The sequence below is a fragment of the Ursus maritimus genome, unplaced genomic scaffold (genome assembly GCF_017311325.1).
Source record: "Ursus maritimus isolate PB19 unplaced genomic scaffold, ASM1731132v1 scaffold_2, whole genome shotgun sequence".
NCBI lineage: Eukaryota > Metazoa > Chordata > Mammalia > Carnivora > Ursidae > Ursus > Ursus maritimus.
In genome coordinates, this window is record NW_024424452.1 from 6,801,619 (window position 1) to 6,816,431 (window position 14,813).

A 14,813-nucleotide genomic window follows, 5' to 3' on the forward strand; every position below is an offset into this window, starting at 1 on the left:
AGCCACGGGGTGTGCGAGGTGTTCTTCTGGCACACGGTGTCTTTCTTCACACATTCTGTACAACTCTGAGGTTGTGAGTCCCATCATATCAGGTGTTCCCTTCCGGGGAAGGATGGGGCACAAAGCTCGCACTTCTGTTGTGTCCCTTTGCAGGCAGGTCATTTGCATTGGTTCAGTGCTGGCTGCATTTTAGTCCCCGGTAATGACGAGCCTATCCCTATCAGGATAGATTGCAACCAGCTGGAGCAGGCCATGAGGTGAACAGAGCAGCAGATGCTCATATTAGGCTTACTTATGAAATCATCATAGATAAGTTTGCATATTAGAGAAGGATGAAAGCATATGAGTTGCTATAGAGGCTTAGTTTCAAGTAAAATAAGAAAGGCTTTGTGTTTAGGTGACAGAATTAAGTTGTCAAGAATTACCAGATGAGACGGCCTGGATGGCTCAGTGGGTTGAGCAACTGACTCTTGGTTTTGGCTGAAGTCCAGCCACACATTGGGCTCTTAACTCAGCAGGGAGTCTGCTTCAAGAATCTCTCCCTCTGCCTCTCACCCCACTCATGCTCACTCTCTCTCTCTCAAAAACAATGATCAGATGTCACACATCTTTCCTTGTTTGCACATATTCTCTGTAAGCTCTCTGCTGGGGAACATAGGGAGGGAGACCCTGCCCAACAATACCCTTAGTATCATCTTGATTAACATCTGTCTTCCCTTCTGAGATAAGGTGGATCTTTGTGGAAGATCCATGACGAGGCTGCTCTGCAGGTTGCTATGTAGATAGGAACAGAATTTTAACCAGTTTGCTGTGTAGCCTGGGTCTCACTATCTACGTAGTTACCCTTGTCAGGGACAGGCAAACATTGAATATCAGTATTGCAGAGCACAGAAGACTTCAATCTCACTTGGTGTTTGCTTATACCAGCTTCCTGTCTTTCCACTGTTGCTCCTCAAGCATAGAGCTACTTCTCTCTTAATACCTCCGTCGTCCCAGAGATTACAGAGGTATGCTACATAATCCACAGTTTCTCAGGGCATGCAGACACAGAACGCGGGTCAGAGGCGGGTATGTGGCATGGTCCAAAAGTTCCACGGAAAGGGCACACAAGAAGCCCAGCAATTTCACTTCCAAAAGTCAAATGCACTAAACTTGCTGGATGCCCACTGAGGATACAGCGCATTGCTAGGGACTAGGAACAGAATGTTGACAAGTACTCAGACTGCACCCTGGAGAAGCTCGCTATCTCAGGCTAATAGGTGTGGAGACCAACAATGGGGCTAGAGGGTGGAGAGGACAATAATAGAACTAGTGCTGGGGGGACAGAAATTTCCCAGAGGAGGAAGTGGTTGGTTATAGGTGTTCAAGGAGGCTGGTGAGGGAAGACCCTAACACAGGGGATTCTGTCAGAGCTCAGTTTGAAGGATGAGTAGGTTCCTTCTAAGGGGCACAGGGGGCATTTCTAGGCAGAGGAAGCTTCATGGGTAAAGACGTGCAGACCGAGCTTGTTTGAAGGATTTCACGTATTTAAAGATAGAGGCAGCCATGGTGACAAGGGCAACTTAGAGACTTGAGGAAAGTGAGTTTACCTGAGGTTCTGTAACCTTTGAGATTACCGATAACACCGACCGAGTTGTTTATTGATTTTGGACAGAATATGAACTCAAAGGTCCATCTGGGAGTGTCCACAATGTTTTGCCAGCATTCCTGGCTGGGGGGCACCTGCTAGTGACTGCAGTCCAGCCCCACCCCCTTTCCTTTTCTTTTCTTTTCTTTTTTAAAGATTTTTATTTATTTATTTGACAGAGAGAGAGACAGCCAGCGAGAGAGGGAACACAAGCAGGGGGAGTGGGAGAGGAAGAAGCAGGCTCCCCACAGAGCAGGGAGCCCAATGCAGGGCTCGATCCCAGGACCCTGGGATCAGGCCCTGAGCAAAAGGCAGACGCTTAATGACTGAGCCACCCAGGCGCCCCCCACCCCCTTTTCTGTATATACATCCCAGCCTCACTGAATCACCACTGGTGGGAAGGGAAGCTCCGCCCACACAGGCCAGCAAGGACCAGCACACACTGCTGAACAACAGTAGAGGAGATTCACAGGGAGAAAGTGGCCATGGACCTGATTCCAAGCTTTTCCACGGAAACCTGGCTCCTCCTGGCTACCAGCCTGGTGCTCCTCTATCTGTGAGTAACTGTTCAGACTCATTGCCTCTGGAACCCTGGACTTGGGTTGCTAATCAGCACCCACCCCCTTTTCCTTGTCTGTTTTGAGGATCAAAAGAGTTAACAGAGGGGACGTTGCTTAAGTGTTGGGTGCTTCAAACACGCTAGGAACACGTAAAGGGTTGTTATTGACCTCACCAGATCTGCCGAAGAAGTAACTCCATCCTCCAGTCCCTTTTCTGTAGCTAGCAGGATTGAGTGACATTATTTGCTCCTAGGGATGATCTGATTGCCACCACCTGGGACCTAGACTAATCAAGCAGAATTCAGCAGAGGCAGAGTAAAATCAACAGGCCTCGGTGCTCTGGGGTCCTCACCACCTTCCCAAGCCATGGGGATTCTAGTAGCTGAGGGACTGGGTTGCGTCTTTGTCTCATTATGTTCACTTTCTGGTCTGCATCTGCTGCAGGAGACGTGTAGAAGGATTGAGCCTGTGTTACTCAAGTGGTCCTGCTCCCTTCCTTCCACGGCCAGTTCCCATGTACACAAGACACCTGGTGCACCCAGACTTCCAAGGGGGCTGGAGATGCCTCATCTTCCTGTTCTGACTGGCTCTTCCCTCTTTTCTGCGCCCCTGTCCGGGCCATCCCCCACCCTGTAATATGCAGAACACCTTACCCTTAAGTGAGCATCTTTCAAACTGAGGAGACTTGGCAGAAAGCTTCAGATTTTATTCATTTCACCTTTTCCTCCCAGTCTCTGTGATGGTTAGCGTCAGTATAGGGATTTCTTCCCCCTACCCCCCAATACGAAATCTGCTAGCAGCCTGCAAAGGCAGGCCCTGAAAGCCAACGTGGATTTTAAGTATTGTTTTTCCCTTTATGTGACAGTACAGGAGGAGGAATTAAAACATCTAGCAGAGGAATTCCTTTCAGTGGTGGGATTCCCGGCATCATGGAACAGGATGGGAAAGGACTTAGTTTCACAGCAGAGGTAGGGATGGACCCTCCATCACATTTAACTTCTGTGTCAATTTCACTTTCTTTAAGAAATCATGAGGACATGAACATAGAATATGGAAAACTCATTTTCATTTTTTTCCCCATAAAATCTAACATTGTTTATTTGGGTTTAACAATACACATTTTAAGATTTACTGCCCATCACAGTTTTCTCTCCTTATCTTCCCCTATTATATTAATTAAGAGTCTTTTAAAAGCAACAACAACAACAACACTGATTTATTCTCTTACAGTTCAGGAGGTTAGAAGTTGGAATGACAGGTATTGTGGAAACATATTTTTTGTGTGATGACATTTAAGATTAATTGATGTGGTTTAATTTCATTGTTTTTAATAATAGATTTTTTGCTGAGATAAGACTATTTCCAGCATGTTCTTCCGAAGGATAAAAGAGGGCTGTCGGCCTTTTTGACAGTAACGGTACATGGATAACCTCAGCCTTCTAGAATAATGTTGAGAATATTAATTTAGTGTCTACATGCATCCTTCTATGACATAGATTGTATATTTTTAAGTACATGGGTCCAGCAGGTTATTTTAACCTCTCAGCACAGGCACATAGTGAGACTGAGGCAGTACTGATGTGAGAGGCATCCAGATAGGACTCGGGGATGGAGTGGGAGACTGTTCCTCCCTCAGAGCAGACCTCCCAGAGAAACTCCTTGATCCTGGTCCCAAGGAGGTCATCACGGAACTGCAGCGTTAGTATCTCATCTGCTAGAAGCCGGGGGACAGGACCACTGTGTAAATCACATTGCGTGGTCTGTCCAGCAGTGGGGCTGTCACTGGATACTGTCCCCACCAGGCAAACAATCGTGTAGACCGAGAAGACGCTGGTGTAGCCAAGAGTCAGTAGCTGTAGGCGGTGCCCTCTGCGTGCAACACAATGTAAAGGCAGTAAAAATGAGTGGCTTCATTGTTAGCCCCTTCAGTTGTACTAACAGCAGCATGACTTTACCAAGAAGAGGGAAGCTGGAAAGAATCAGAAAAATTCAACCAGCCCACGCTCTGCCTTCTTACGGAGCCATGTGAGTTTAGACTCTAAACCAGATCTTTCCTTGGCACCAGTGTTGCTGACACGTTTACTCACTTGCTTGGCCTCACTTGGGAGTTCATGGAGCACATTGAACGTTCAGAAGCAGAAATCGGTTTGTTGTGGTGGTGATGGAAAAAAGGAACGGAAGTGGGACTGAGGCCACCCCTACTTCTGGCCGTTGGTGCATATGCATCCATGAACTGTTTTGGAGGAAGTACCAAACACCCAACGGGGCCCGGCTGTGGTCCCTCTGCTGGTCCCTCAAGCACATGTCCTTTCATGCAATTCTGTGGGTTTATTTGATTACATAATATAAGATTTGCTGGATTTCTGCAGAATATTTGGAACCTGTACCGCCAAAAGGCTAACCTCCAAAAAGGAGGAAACAAAGTCTTAATTCAACTCTGTGGAACATTTTTACTCATTTTATGTTTTGCAACACGTACTCTGCTGTCAATTGGAGGTATCTGAACTTTGGAAGGCCCCCTATCCGTTAGCTAAAAGCACCTACAGGGCTTGTTGAACCATTTCTACCTAGCCTCCTTTTCCACCATACTTTCCTAATTTGCCACTCTGGGGTTAGTCTTGTAGACCTGGCAGGTTCACGGTTAAAATGGTTTTGGGCAGCCTTTCCCTCAGCCTCTCTTCTTCCTCCACTCACCATCTCTCAGAAACACCCAAGAGGACGGCTTGCAAAGATCCAGAACACCAAGTTGTGAGATTCCTCATTAATCTCATGAAAGATGAATTACAGGCAGTTCTGTCATAGGGGGCACCATCCATAATGGGTTCCTGAGACAGTTGATGCACAGCGTCAATAACCTGACAGCTTTCTGAGTGACCATCTTGAAAACAGTGAGTGTGCCTGGCAGTGTGTTGAGCACATGAGTATCACAGGTTGGAAGAACAGATGTCACACAGGGAAGAGTGGTCTGGAAATGGATTGTTTAGTCACCGATTCCTTAATATGGTACCGTTAAGGGCACATGTGGGTCAGTCCCCCTGCTCTGCAGCTCGAGAGAACCAGAGTGCCTGACAACAGAGACAGGTGGAGCTGAAAGCAACTCACTTTTCTATGAGCTAGTGGAGCCTTGGACACAGTATTGTGGTTGCTCAGAGCCTCTGTATGAAGATAGATTTAAGAAGGACCAGATCCCAAACAGCGACAGGGCCTACAAGGAAGGAAAACCTCTGAGGACACTGTAAGAACATTTTCATGGTAGGCTCTCAATAACCCTCAGCTATTGAGTGGGTACAATTAAGCAAAATCTCATCATTGGAGGAGAGAAAGAATTTTTCCCCTTTCCACCTAGAATGAGAATCTCCAAAATCATGAAGAGTCATTTACTAAATAGGCATGAGTGAATTTCCTGGAAGAAATTGGCATGAAATTTTCAGGTGCTCTCAAGTGTGGATACATTTCTCAGGTATTCGTTCTAGGATTGAGACCATGACATTTTTTGCTGCTCTTAGCTAATCATCCTTACTTTTTGTGGGCCTCACAGTGGAGGTGGTAAAGCAGATGATGAGTGAATGTAATTATTGCCGTTGAAATTGCTGCTATTATTTCTTGCCTACATGTTACCTCCCCCCCCTTGCCTGTTCCCCTTCTGCATCAGTGACTGACCAGCCCCAGCACCTATCCCACCATCCCTGTGACCTGGCTTTCTCTTTCACTTTATAGATACGGGACCTCCACACATGGACTTTTTAAGAAGCTGGGAATTCCTGGGCCAACACCTCTGCCTTTCGTGGGAAATATTCTGGACTACCGTAAGGTAAGTGTTGTTTGAGCTCCCTCTTTTGCATCTTATATTTGCTAATCCCAGCTTAATTCCATAGTGAATATGCTCCTTCTCAGGAGGAGGTGCTTAGGTTCCAGACTTTGCAGAAATGGTGACACAGGCCCCACCCAGCACATGGCCAGGTCTACCCCAGGGCTCTCTTGTCTGCTGTTAGGAGCCTCAGGGGTTTGCCTCAGCAGGCAGCCCAGCTCTCTGACTGATTCAGCACAGGACTTGATGTTCTAGCTTGTGAGGGTCCTGAAGAGGCTTTTGTTTCTGGAAGGTGCAGATTCCCAGGAAAGCATCATCGTATTTGATATTAGGAGAAGAGCATCAAGGGGGTCCACGCTAGTGGTCCATTAAGCTGTGTACCCTTGAGTCAGACTTTTAACTTCATAGCACAATCTCTAGATAGCTTTTTCATTTTCTGGATAGCTCTGGAACTTCAGATTATTGGGCAGCCCAAGATTCATTTTTTGGGAATTTGTACATACTTGAATTCCCTCAAGAACTGACCGACCCCCTGCAGTTATTTCCATGGCTCTAAGTCTTTCTTTGTCACCTGTGACATCTTTTGGGATTTGCGCCGTTGAACCGGAGCTCTCTACTCTACTTTTCTATCTTCAAAGGAGGCATCTGCTGGGTGAGTTGAGCAGGGAGGGAGTATAACTGAGAGTAGATGGTGCTTGTCTGTTGACTTCAGATTTTAACTTTTGAACAATGTGTGTGTGTGTGTGTGTGTGTGTTTTGCACACAAAAATAGAACTGCTCATATAAAACCACTAGAAAAGAGACACTTTGATGAAATTATTAAGAAGTTAATGTAACTCAGTGGAATGTACTATCTGACACACAAACCGAACGTTGGTGTAGGCTTTGTGGCTAGTCCAGGTCTGATACCTCACCCAAGGCTGGGCCTCTGAACAGAAGGTTAGGAGCTCACGTCCGGAAGGCCAGCAGGCAGTCTCACATGCAGGCTGCTCTCTGCTGTGGAGTTCCTTTCCCCCAGACCTGAGGCTTGTTTCTCAGATCCCACTGCTCCCTGCTGAGGCTTGCTTGCCCAGTACTGCCTAAGAACTCCTGGACCTTTTCCCTCCAAAACAACAATTTCCTTTCCACTTTTCCCAGATCAGCTACTTAGTAACGCACCCAAGACCTACATTTCTGAGACCTTCCTTTGTGTAGCTAAAACATCAAATATCACAGCAAAACTTAGCAACAGGAGGTTTTGTTGTTTTTCTTTTAAGTGACAGTGAAAACACAGAGCAAGTGTTTTATTTATTTATTTTTATTTAGTTTTATTATTATTTTTTTTGTTATTACATTCAGTTGGCCAACATATAGTACATCATTAGTTTTTGATGTAGCATTCAGTGATTCATTAGTTGCATATAACACCCAGTGCTCATCACATGTGCCCTCTTCAATACCCATCACCCAGTTACCCCATCCCCCCACCCCCCTCCCTTCTGTAACCCTCAGTTTGGTTCCCGGAGTCCAGAGTCTCTCATCGTTTCTCTCCCTCTCTAATTTCTTCCCATTCAGTTTTCCCTCCCTTCCCTGTGGTCCTCCACGCTATTCCTTATGTTCCACATATGAGTGAAACCATATGATAATTGTCTTTATTTGCTTGACTTATTTCACTTAGCATAATCCCCTCCAGTTCATCCATGTCGATGCAAATGGTGGGTATTTATGCTTTCTGGTGGCTGAGGAATATTCCATCGTATATATGAACCACATCTTTTTTTTATCCATTCATGTGTTGAAGGGCATCTCAGTTCCTTCCACAGTTTGGCTGTTGTGGACACGAGGAAGTGTGTTAACTTGCTCTATCCTTTGTGGAGTGGTGGCACCGTCCCCTCTTTTCCGTGTTGAGGTGGATGACTGGAAGGCGAGTCCACCTTGTCATTCATTCATTCATTCATTCATCACTCACTTTTCTCACTTAAGAAACGTGTCTCAGACTTCTGTAAATCTGCTAGACTGAAAGAGATCCCTGGTGTCTTTAATTTCCTAAATCCCCTGGAATTCTAGTAGAGCTCATGAGATCAACGAGCAGGTGGTAATGGGGGGTTCAGAGTGTGCAGGCCACGCTGACTTTCCCTCACCTCCAGTTTTCCCACATGGCCGTGGAGGTAATAATTCAGAGGGTTCTGAGATTTAGAGACAGCACAAGCCAAACATGTCAGAAAGAAAGGGGTTATGCAGTCCTCACAAGCAGGGTAAGATGTTTAGTATCTATAATACTTGGAGAGAATTCAAGAGGGACTTGAAATTATCTGTTTCAATATCTCTTCTACTTTCTCTCCTTTCCGATGAGATGCCTGTAAGCAAGAACTTCCCTCTAACTGCCAGCGAGAGGTAGTAAGCCACATTTAATGAGATCTGAGTTATTTTTGTCCCCAGTAAATGTACAGCTCAGTACATTTAGATTAGTAATGTGTTTTGTTTCTTCTTGCAGGGCTTTTGGAATATTGACAAGAAATGTTTTAAGAAATATGGAAGATTTTGGGGGTGAGTATTCCGGAAACTTCCATTGGATAGGCTGGTTATGCTGAGGCTCCCAGCCACGGAGACAGTCTCAGTCGAGAGCCCCTTGGGATGAAGCCCACTGTAGTAAAGCTTCCGGACTCTCTTCTTCCTGGGATCCCATGTATCACCAGGTGTACGGATCTAAATGTGATCGGGCCTGGAGAGCTGCAGATCATCAGTGATCTCCAAACATTGGTGACCAGGGACTCCTAGCATCGCTGTCTACCCTGTCTTGTGATTACCCTCTTCTCCATTTCTCTCCTTATGTCCCCTTTAAATGCAAAAATACATTATTTCAACCCTTTCTAATATGTGGCCATAAGTGCATCTTATTACCTCTTGCCCACAGGATTCACTTTTCGTTAAAAGCCAGAGATCCCGTGTTTAAATTTTGGATTAAATATGTCCTTTTTAAAGGTGGGCTGTGGGGATGTCAGTAAACAGAATGGGAAGCCATTTCTGCTCAGTTTTTTCTTTCTCTGCAAGTGTGGAGCTTGTTTTGTTTTTTATATGAGGCCAAGTCTAGTCTTTCAATGCAGGCGTATACAAGTGTTTCTTTACAGACTTGAAGAGATGTAGAATATTTCTAAACCGCGGTGCTTCTTGGTGCGCTGATAGACTTGGTGATTTTGTAGAGTGGCCTCTGCTGCTTGCAGTGGATGCTCCCATTCAGAGTGGCTGGAGGTTTGGTGACGTAGAGGGGGAGGTGTAGGGTGGTGCTGGGATGCTTACAGCCCGTGTTGTACCTTCGTGCATCTCTTTATCTTCTTTCATCAAGTCCTCAGGCACCACAGGGTCCTGCTGAGTTGGCGTGGCCCATAAGCAACATGATGGCATAGAAAGAACACAGATCTCTACTTTTCGGACATGGGCAGTATTTAGTACAGTGGTTCTCAGTCATTTTTAGATGTGATCACAAAGCCATTTGAAAGTCCTCTGTGACATCAAAGAAAGAATAGGAGACTTGTGGAAAATCTTCCATTTTGTTCTGGCAAATGCAAATGATTTATACTGGAAAACAAAATGCCGGAGGATGGTGTAATTAAGCTTAAAATAAACCTCATGCCCGTTGCCCCTTGCCTTTCACAGGCATATTGACAGTCAGGAGGTCAGGCTAGATAGGGATGGATCATACAGAAAGAGTCAGCTTTGTGTGAGACATGTGTCAAAAGTGGGCTTGCCCTGCTGCTCCGGGATGTCACCTACATAGAGCCCAAGGGACTCACACTTGGGACCCGCATACAAGAAAAATACAAGTAATAAAAAGAAAATATTTTGAAAATGAATTATGCATGTCTTCTCTATTTCTTTATTCTCTTTGTCCTTTTGTTTCAAATTTTTTTGACTTTGATGTTACCAAGGACCTCTCTTTAATAGTTAAAATAATATTTTCTTTCTCTCATCTATGGAACATAAGAAGTCGGAAGATCAGTAGGAGAAGAAAGGGATAAAGAAAGGGGGGTAATCAGAAGGGGGAATGAAACATGAGAGACTATGGACTATGAGAAACAAACAGGGCTTCAGAGGGGAGGGGGGTGGGGGAATGGGATGGACTGGTGATGGGTAGTAAGGAGGGCACATATTGCATGGTGCACTGGGTGTTATACGCAACTAATGAATCATCGAACTTTACATCAGAAACCGGGGATGTACTGTATGGTGACTAACATAATAAAATATTATTATAAAAAAAAACAACGTTATAAACTAGGAAGGAATTTTAGAAAATAGGGCAAAGAAATCATTCATAATCCTACCATCACTTTTTGAGCATTCCAGGATTTTGTCATTTGCAGATAAATCTTATATATTTGTGATCAGTGTATCTACAATTTTCATCTAATATTCTATTATATCTTCCATGTGTTTGATATTTCTTTAAAATTACAGTTTTTCTTGTCTGATGGGTAGACTTTCTCAATTTTTCTTCCTAGATAATTTACTTGCCTTCAGTTATTTACTAACCCAACTATCTTTTGGATAATATATATAAATTATTTGAAATGTTTGAAATACTTCTAAGATATTTGACATATTCTAAACATGCAAAAAATTATGGTGAATGGTCCCAGAAATACCCATGTACTAGAGTTAACAAATGTTCTAATGTTACTTCTAATCATGATGTCAGAGTTTGGATTATGTAATGTCAAGATACAAGTCTGGACTTCCAGGCGTGGCTGCAGCTACACAAACTGTCGTGTTAAATGTAATCGGCTCTGTTTTCCCCACACAGGTTTTATGATGGGCGACAGCCTGTGTTGGCTATCACGGATCCAGAGATGATCAGAACAGTACTAGTGAAAGAATGTTACTCTGTCTTCACAAACCGGCGGGTAGGCATCGGTTTAGTTTTAATTCACAGATTTATTTATTTATTTATAAAGCTTTATTTTGAAATAATTATAGATTCATAGGAAGTCGTCTTGGGAGGTCCCATGTCCTGTGGTCTTCAGGCTGTTTCCCCTATGGTAATATCCTGCATAACTATAATACAGTATGGAAATGGAAACTGACATTGGTTCTAGCCATAGAGCTTATTCAGATTTCAACAGTTTTATGTGCACTTACGTGTGTGTGTGTGTGTGTGTGTGTTGCTCTCTGAATATTTATCTGACATGTAGATTTGTGTATCCACCACCCCAGTCACATTAGAGAGCTGTTCCATCACCAAAAGTCTCTCTCTTACTAATCTTTTATAGGCACAGTGTGTAGCTTGTCTCTTCATTGTCTCAGGGTCTTCAGCAGAACAAAGTTTTTTGTGTTTTTTTTTTTAATTTTGATAAGGTCAGTTTATCCTTTTTTCCTTTCATGGGTTGAGTTTGGCATCAAGTTGAAGACTCTTTACCTAGCCCTAAGTCCCAAGATTTTCTCCAAGTATTTACTCTTAGGTTTTATATTTAATATATTGTCTTACATACTTCTATGTTTTACATTTATAATGTAAATCTTATATAGTTTTGTTTTACATGTAAATCTGTGATGCATTTTATGTTATAATTTTTTAAAATTTTATTTATATTTAAATTCAATTAACATATTGTTATTATTGTAGTATTTTATTAGTTTCAGAGGTAGAGCTTAGTGATTGATCAGTTGCATATAACACCCAGTGCTCAATACATCAAGTGCCCTCCTTAGTGCCCGTCACCCAGTTACCCCATCCCTCCACCCACCTTCCCTCCAGCAACCCTCAGTTTGTTCCCTATAGTTAAGAGTCCTGTTATTTGTGAGGTGTGAAGTTTAGGTCAAAGATCTTTGTTTTTGATGGAATATTACTCAGCCATCAGAAAGAACGATTACCCAACATTTGCAGCAACATGGACAGGACTGGAGGAGATTATGCTAAGTGAAATAAGTCAAGCAGAGAAAGACAATTATCATATGGTTTCACTCATTTATGGAACATAAGAAATAGGAAGACCAGTAGGAGAAGGAAGGGAAGAATAAAGGGGGGGTAAACAGAAGGGGGAATGAACCATGAGAGACTATGGACTCTGGGAAACAAACTGAGGGCTTCAGAAGGGAGGGGGGGTGGGGGATTGGGATAGGCTGGTGATGGGTAGTAAGGAGGGCACGTATTGCATGGTGCACTGGGTGTTATACACAAATAATGAATCATGGAACATTACATCAAAAAGTAAGGATATACTGTATGGTGACTAACATAACATAATAAAAAGTTATTATTAAAAAAAAAAAGATCTTTGTTTTTGGCCTATGGATGTCTAATTGCTCCAGCACAATGTGTGAAAAGGCTATACTTCCCCCACTGAATTGGTTTTGTACCAGTATCAAAATTGAGTTGAACCTCTTTGTGAGTGTCTGTTTCTCATTCTCTGTTCTGTTCGTTGATCTCTGTATCTCGCCTTCTACCAAAGCCAGGCTCTCTTGATTACTGTAGCCACATAGTAAGTCTCAGCATCGTCAACAGTGATTCCTCCCATTTTATTTTTGTTTGAATGGTGTAGCTATTCTAGCTCCTTTGCCTTCCTGTACAAATTTAGAATCAGCTTATCTGTGTTTACAAACAATTTGCTGAAATAAGAATTGACTTAAACCCATAGATCAATTTGGGGGAAATCTATATCTTTACTAAGTCCTATCTTTCAGGGCATGAATGCAGTATGTTCGTTGATTTATTTAGGTTTTCTCCGATTCTTTTCACCAACATTTAGTTCTCTGCATAGAGATCTCATCCATATTTTGTTAAATGAGCACCTAAAGTATTCCACCTTCTTTGAGTGATTATAATTGTTACTATGTTTTTAACGTGTTTTGACACAGTCATTGTGGTTGATTTTTGTGTGTTGATCTTGTTTTCTACAACTAGCTCAGCTCATTTATTAGATGCAGAGGTGTTCTTTTTTATGTTCCTTAAGATTTTCTACGTTGACAGTTAATGTCACCTGAAATAGGATGACTTCGATTTTTATCTTTCCATTCTCTATACCTTTTTTTCTTTGTTTTGCCTGTTGCACTACCTAGGATTTCTAGTGAGATATTAAATAAGAGTGGTGAGCGGGGACATTTTGTCTTTTTCCTGGTATTAGGGGGAAGCATTCAGTCTTTCACCAATTAAAAAATTTTTTGTTTTGGGGCACCTGGGTGGCACAGCGGTTGAGCGTCTGCCTTCGGCTCAGGGCGTGATCCCGGTGTTGTGGGATCGAGCCCCACATCCGGCTCCTCCGCTGGGAGCCTGCTTCTTCCTCTCCCACTCCCCCTGCTTATGTTCCCTCTCTCGCTGGCTGTCTCTATCTCTGTCGAATAAATAAAAACAAAATCTTTAAAAAAAAAATTTTTTTTTGTTTATTTATCACAACTAAAAGTGTATACTTTTAAGGTGCACAATGTGATGTTGTAATGTATGTAAATACATTTTGAAATGATGAACACACATGAATTAACACAACCGTTAACACGCAGAGTTACCTTTACGCTGGCGTGTGTGGTAAGAATATGTAAGATTTACTTTTTTAGCAAATTCAAGTATACAGCTCAGTATTTTTTTTTTATTAATAATGATTTTTTATTATATTATGTTAGTCACCATACAGTACATCCCCGGTTTTCGATGTAAGGCTCGATGATTCATTAGTTGTGTATAACACCCAGTGCACCATGCAATATGTGCCCTCCTTACTACCCATCACCGGTCTATCCCATTCCCCCACCCCCCTCCCCTCTGTAGCCCTCAGTTTGTTTCTCATAGTCCATAGTCTCTCATGTTTCATTCCCCCTTCTGATTACCCCCCCCTTTCTTTATCCCTTTCTTCCCCTACTGATCATTCTAGTTCTTATGTTCCATAGATGAGAGAAATCATATGATAGTTGTCTTTCTCTGCTTGACTTATTTCACTAAGCATTATCTCCTCCAGTGCCGTCCATGTTGTACAGCTCAGTATTAACTATAATCGCCATGCAGTACATTTAGTCTTCAGATCTGATTCATCTTATAACCAAAAGTTTGTACCATTGGATTAACATCTGCCCTTCACCCTTCTCTCCAGGTTCTCATAACTATCATTCTACCCTTTGTGACTGAGCTTGATTTTATTTTTTATTTTTTTACTTTTATTTTTTAATTTTTTTGAAAGATTTTATTTATTTGACGCAAGCAGGGTGAGGGGCAGAGAGAGAGAGGGAGAAGCAGGCTCCCCACGGAGCAGGAAGCCAGATACGGGGCTTGATCACAGGACCCCACCGAGGATCATGACCTGAGCCAAAGGCAGATGCTTAGCCAGCTGAGCTACCCAGGCGCCCCTGATTTTGTTTTTAGATTTCACTTATAAGTGAGATCATACCGTATCTATCTGTCCTTCTGTGTCTGGTTCAGTTGACCTATTAGCCTGTTGTCCTCCAGGTTTGTCCTTGTTTTTTGGAGAGCACAGGATTTCTTTCTTTTTAAGGCTGAAGGATGCTCCATTTTCTTCATGCATTCATCTGTCCACTTACATTAGAGTATATATGGATAGGTAAGGATTTACTATTGTCTTTCATTAGTCCAAGGTTTTCGTAGATCCCTTGTTCCTTCTTTCTGTCTTCTTTGTGACTTCATGGGTTTTTTTAATGGGGGAATGCTTTCATTCCTTTGTTTTTGTCTTTTCCATATCTACTCTAGGTTTGTGCTTTGCAGTTACCAGGAGGCTTACATAAAACTTTTTATAGTCTTATAGATATAGCAGTCTACTTTGAGCTCATAAGAACTTAACTCTGTTCTCATTCAAAACCTCAGTGCTTTTACTCCCCCTCCATTTTATGTATTTGAATTCAC

At 42.9% G+C, this 14,813-nt stretch overlaps 1 protein-coding gene across 2 annotated transcripts in view; it reads left to right on the forward strand.

Moving 5' to 3' along the window:
- Positions 1-2,112: 2,112 nt before the first annotated feature.
- Positions 2,113-14,813, forward strand: part of LOC103669999 (cytochrome P450 3A12-like) — a 41,165-nt gene continuing 28,464 nt past the window's right edge. For both annotated transcript variants that reach the window (XM_008698388.2, XM_008698389.2), the window contains exons 1-4: positions 2,113-2,183; positions 5,905-5,998; positions 8,469-8,521; positions 10,776-10,875. In XM_008698388.2, the coding sequence (XP_008696610.1) occupies positions 2,113-2,183; positions 5,905-5,998; positions 8,469-8,521; positions 10,776-10,875 (318 nt within the window). The remainder of the gene's footprint in view (positions 2,184-5,904; positions 5,999-8,468; positions 8,522-10,775; positions 10,876-14,813) is intronic.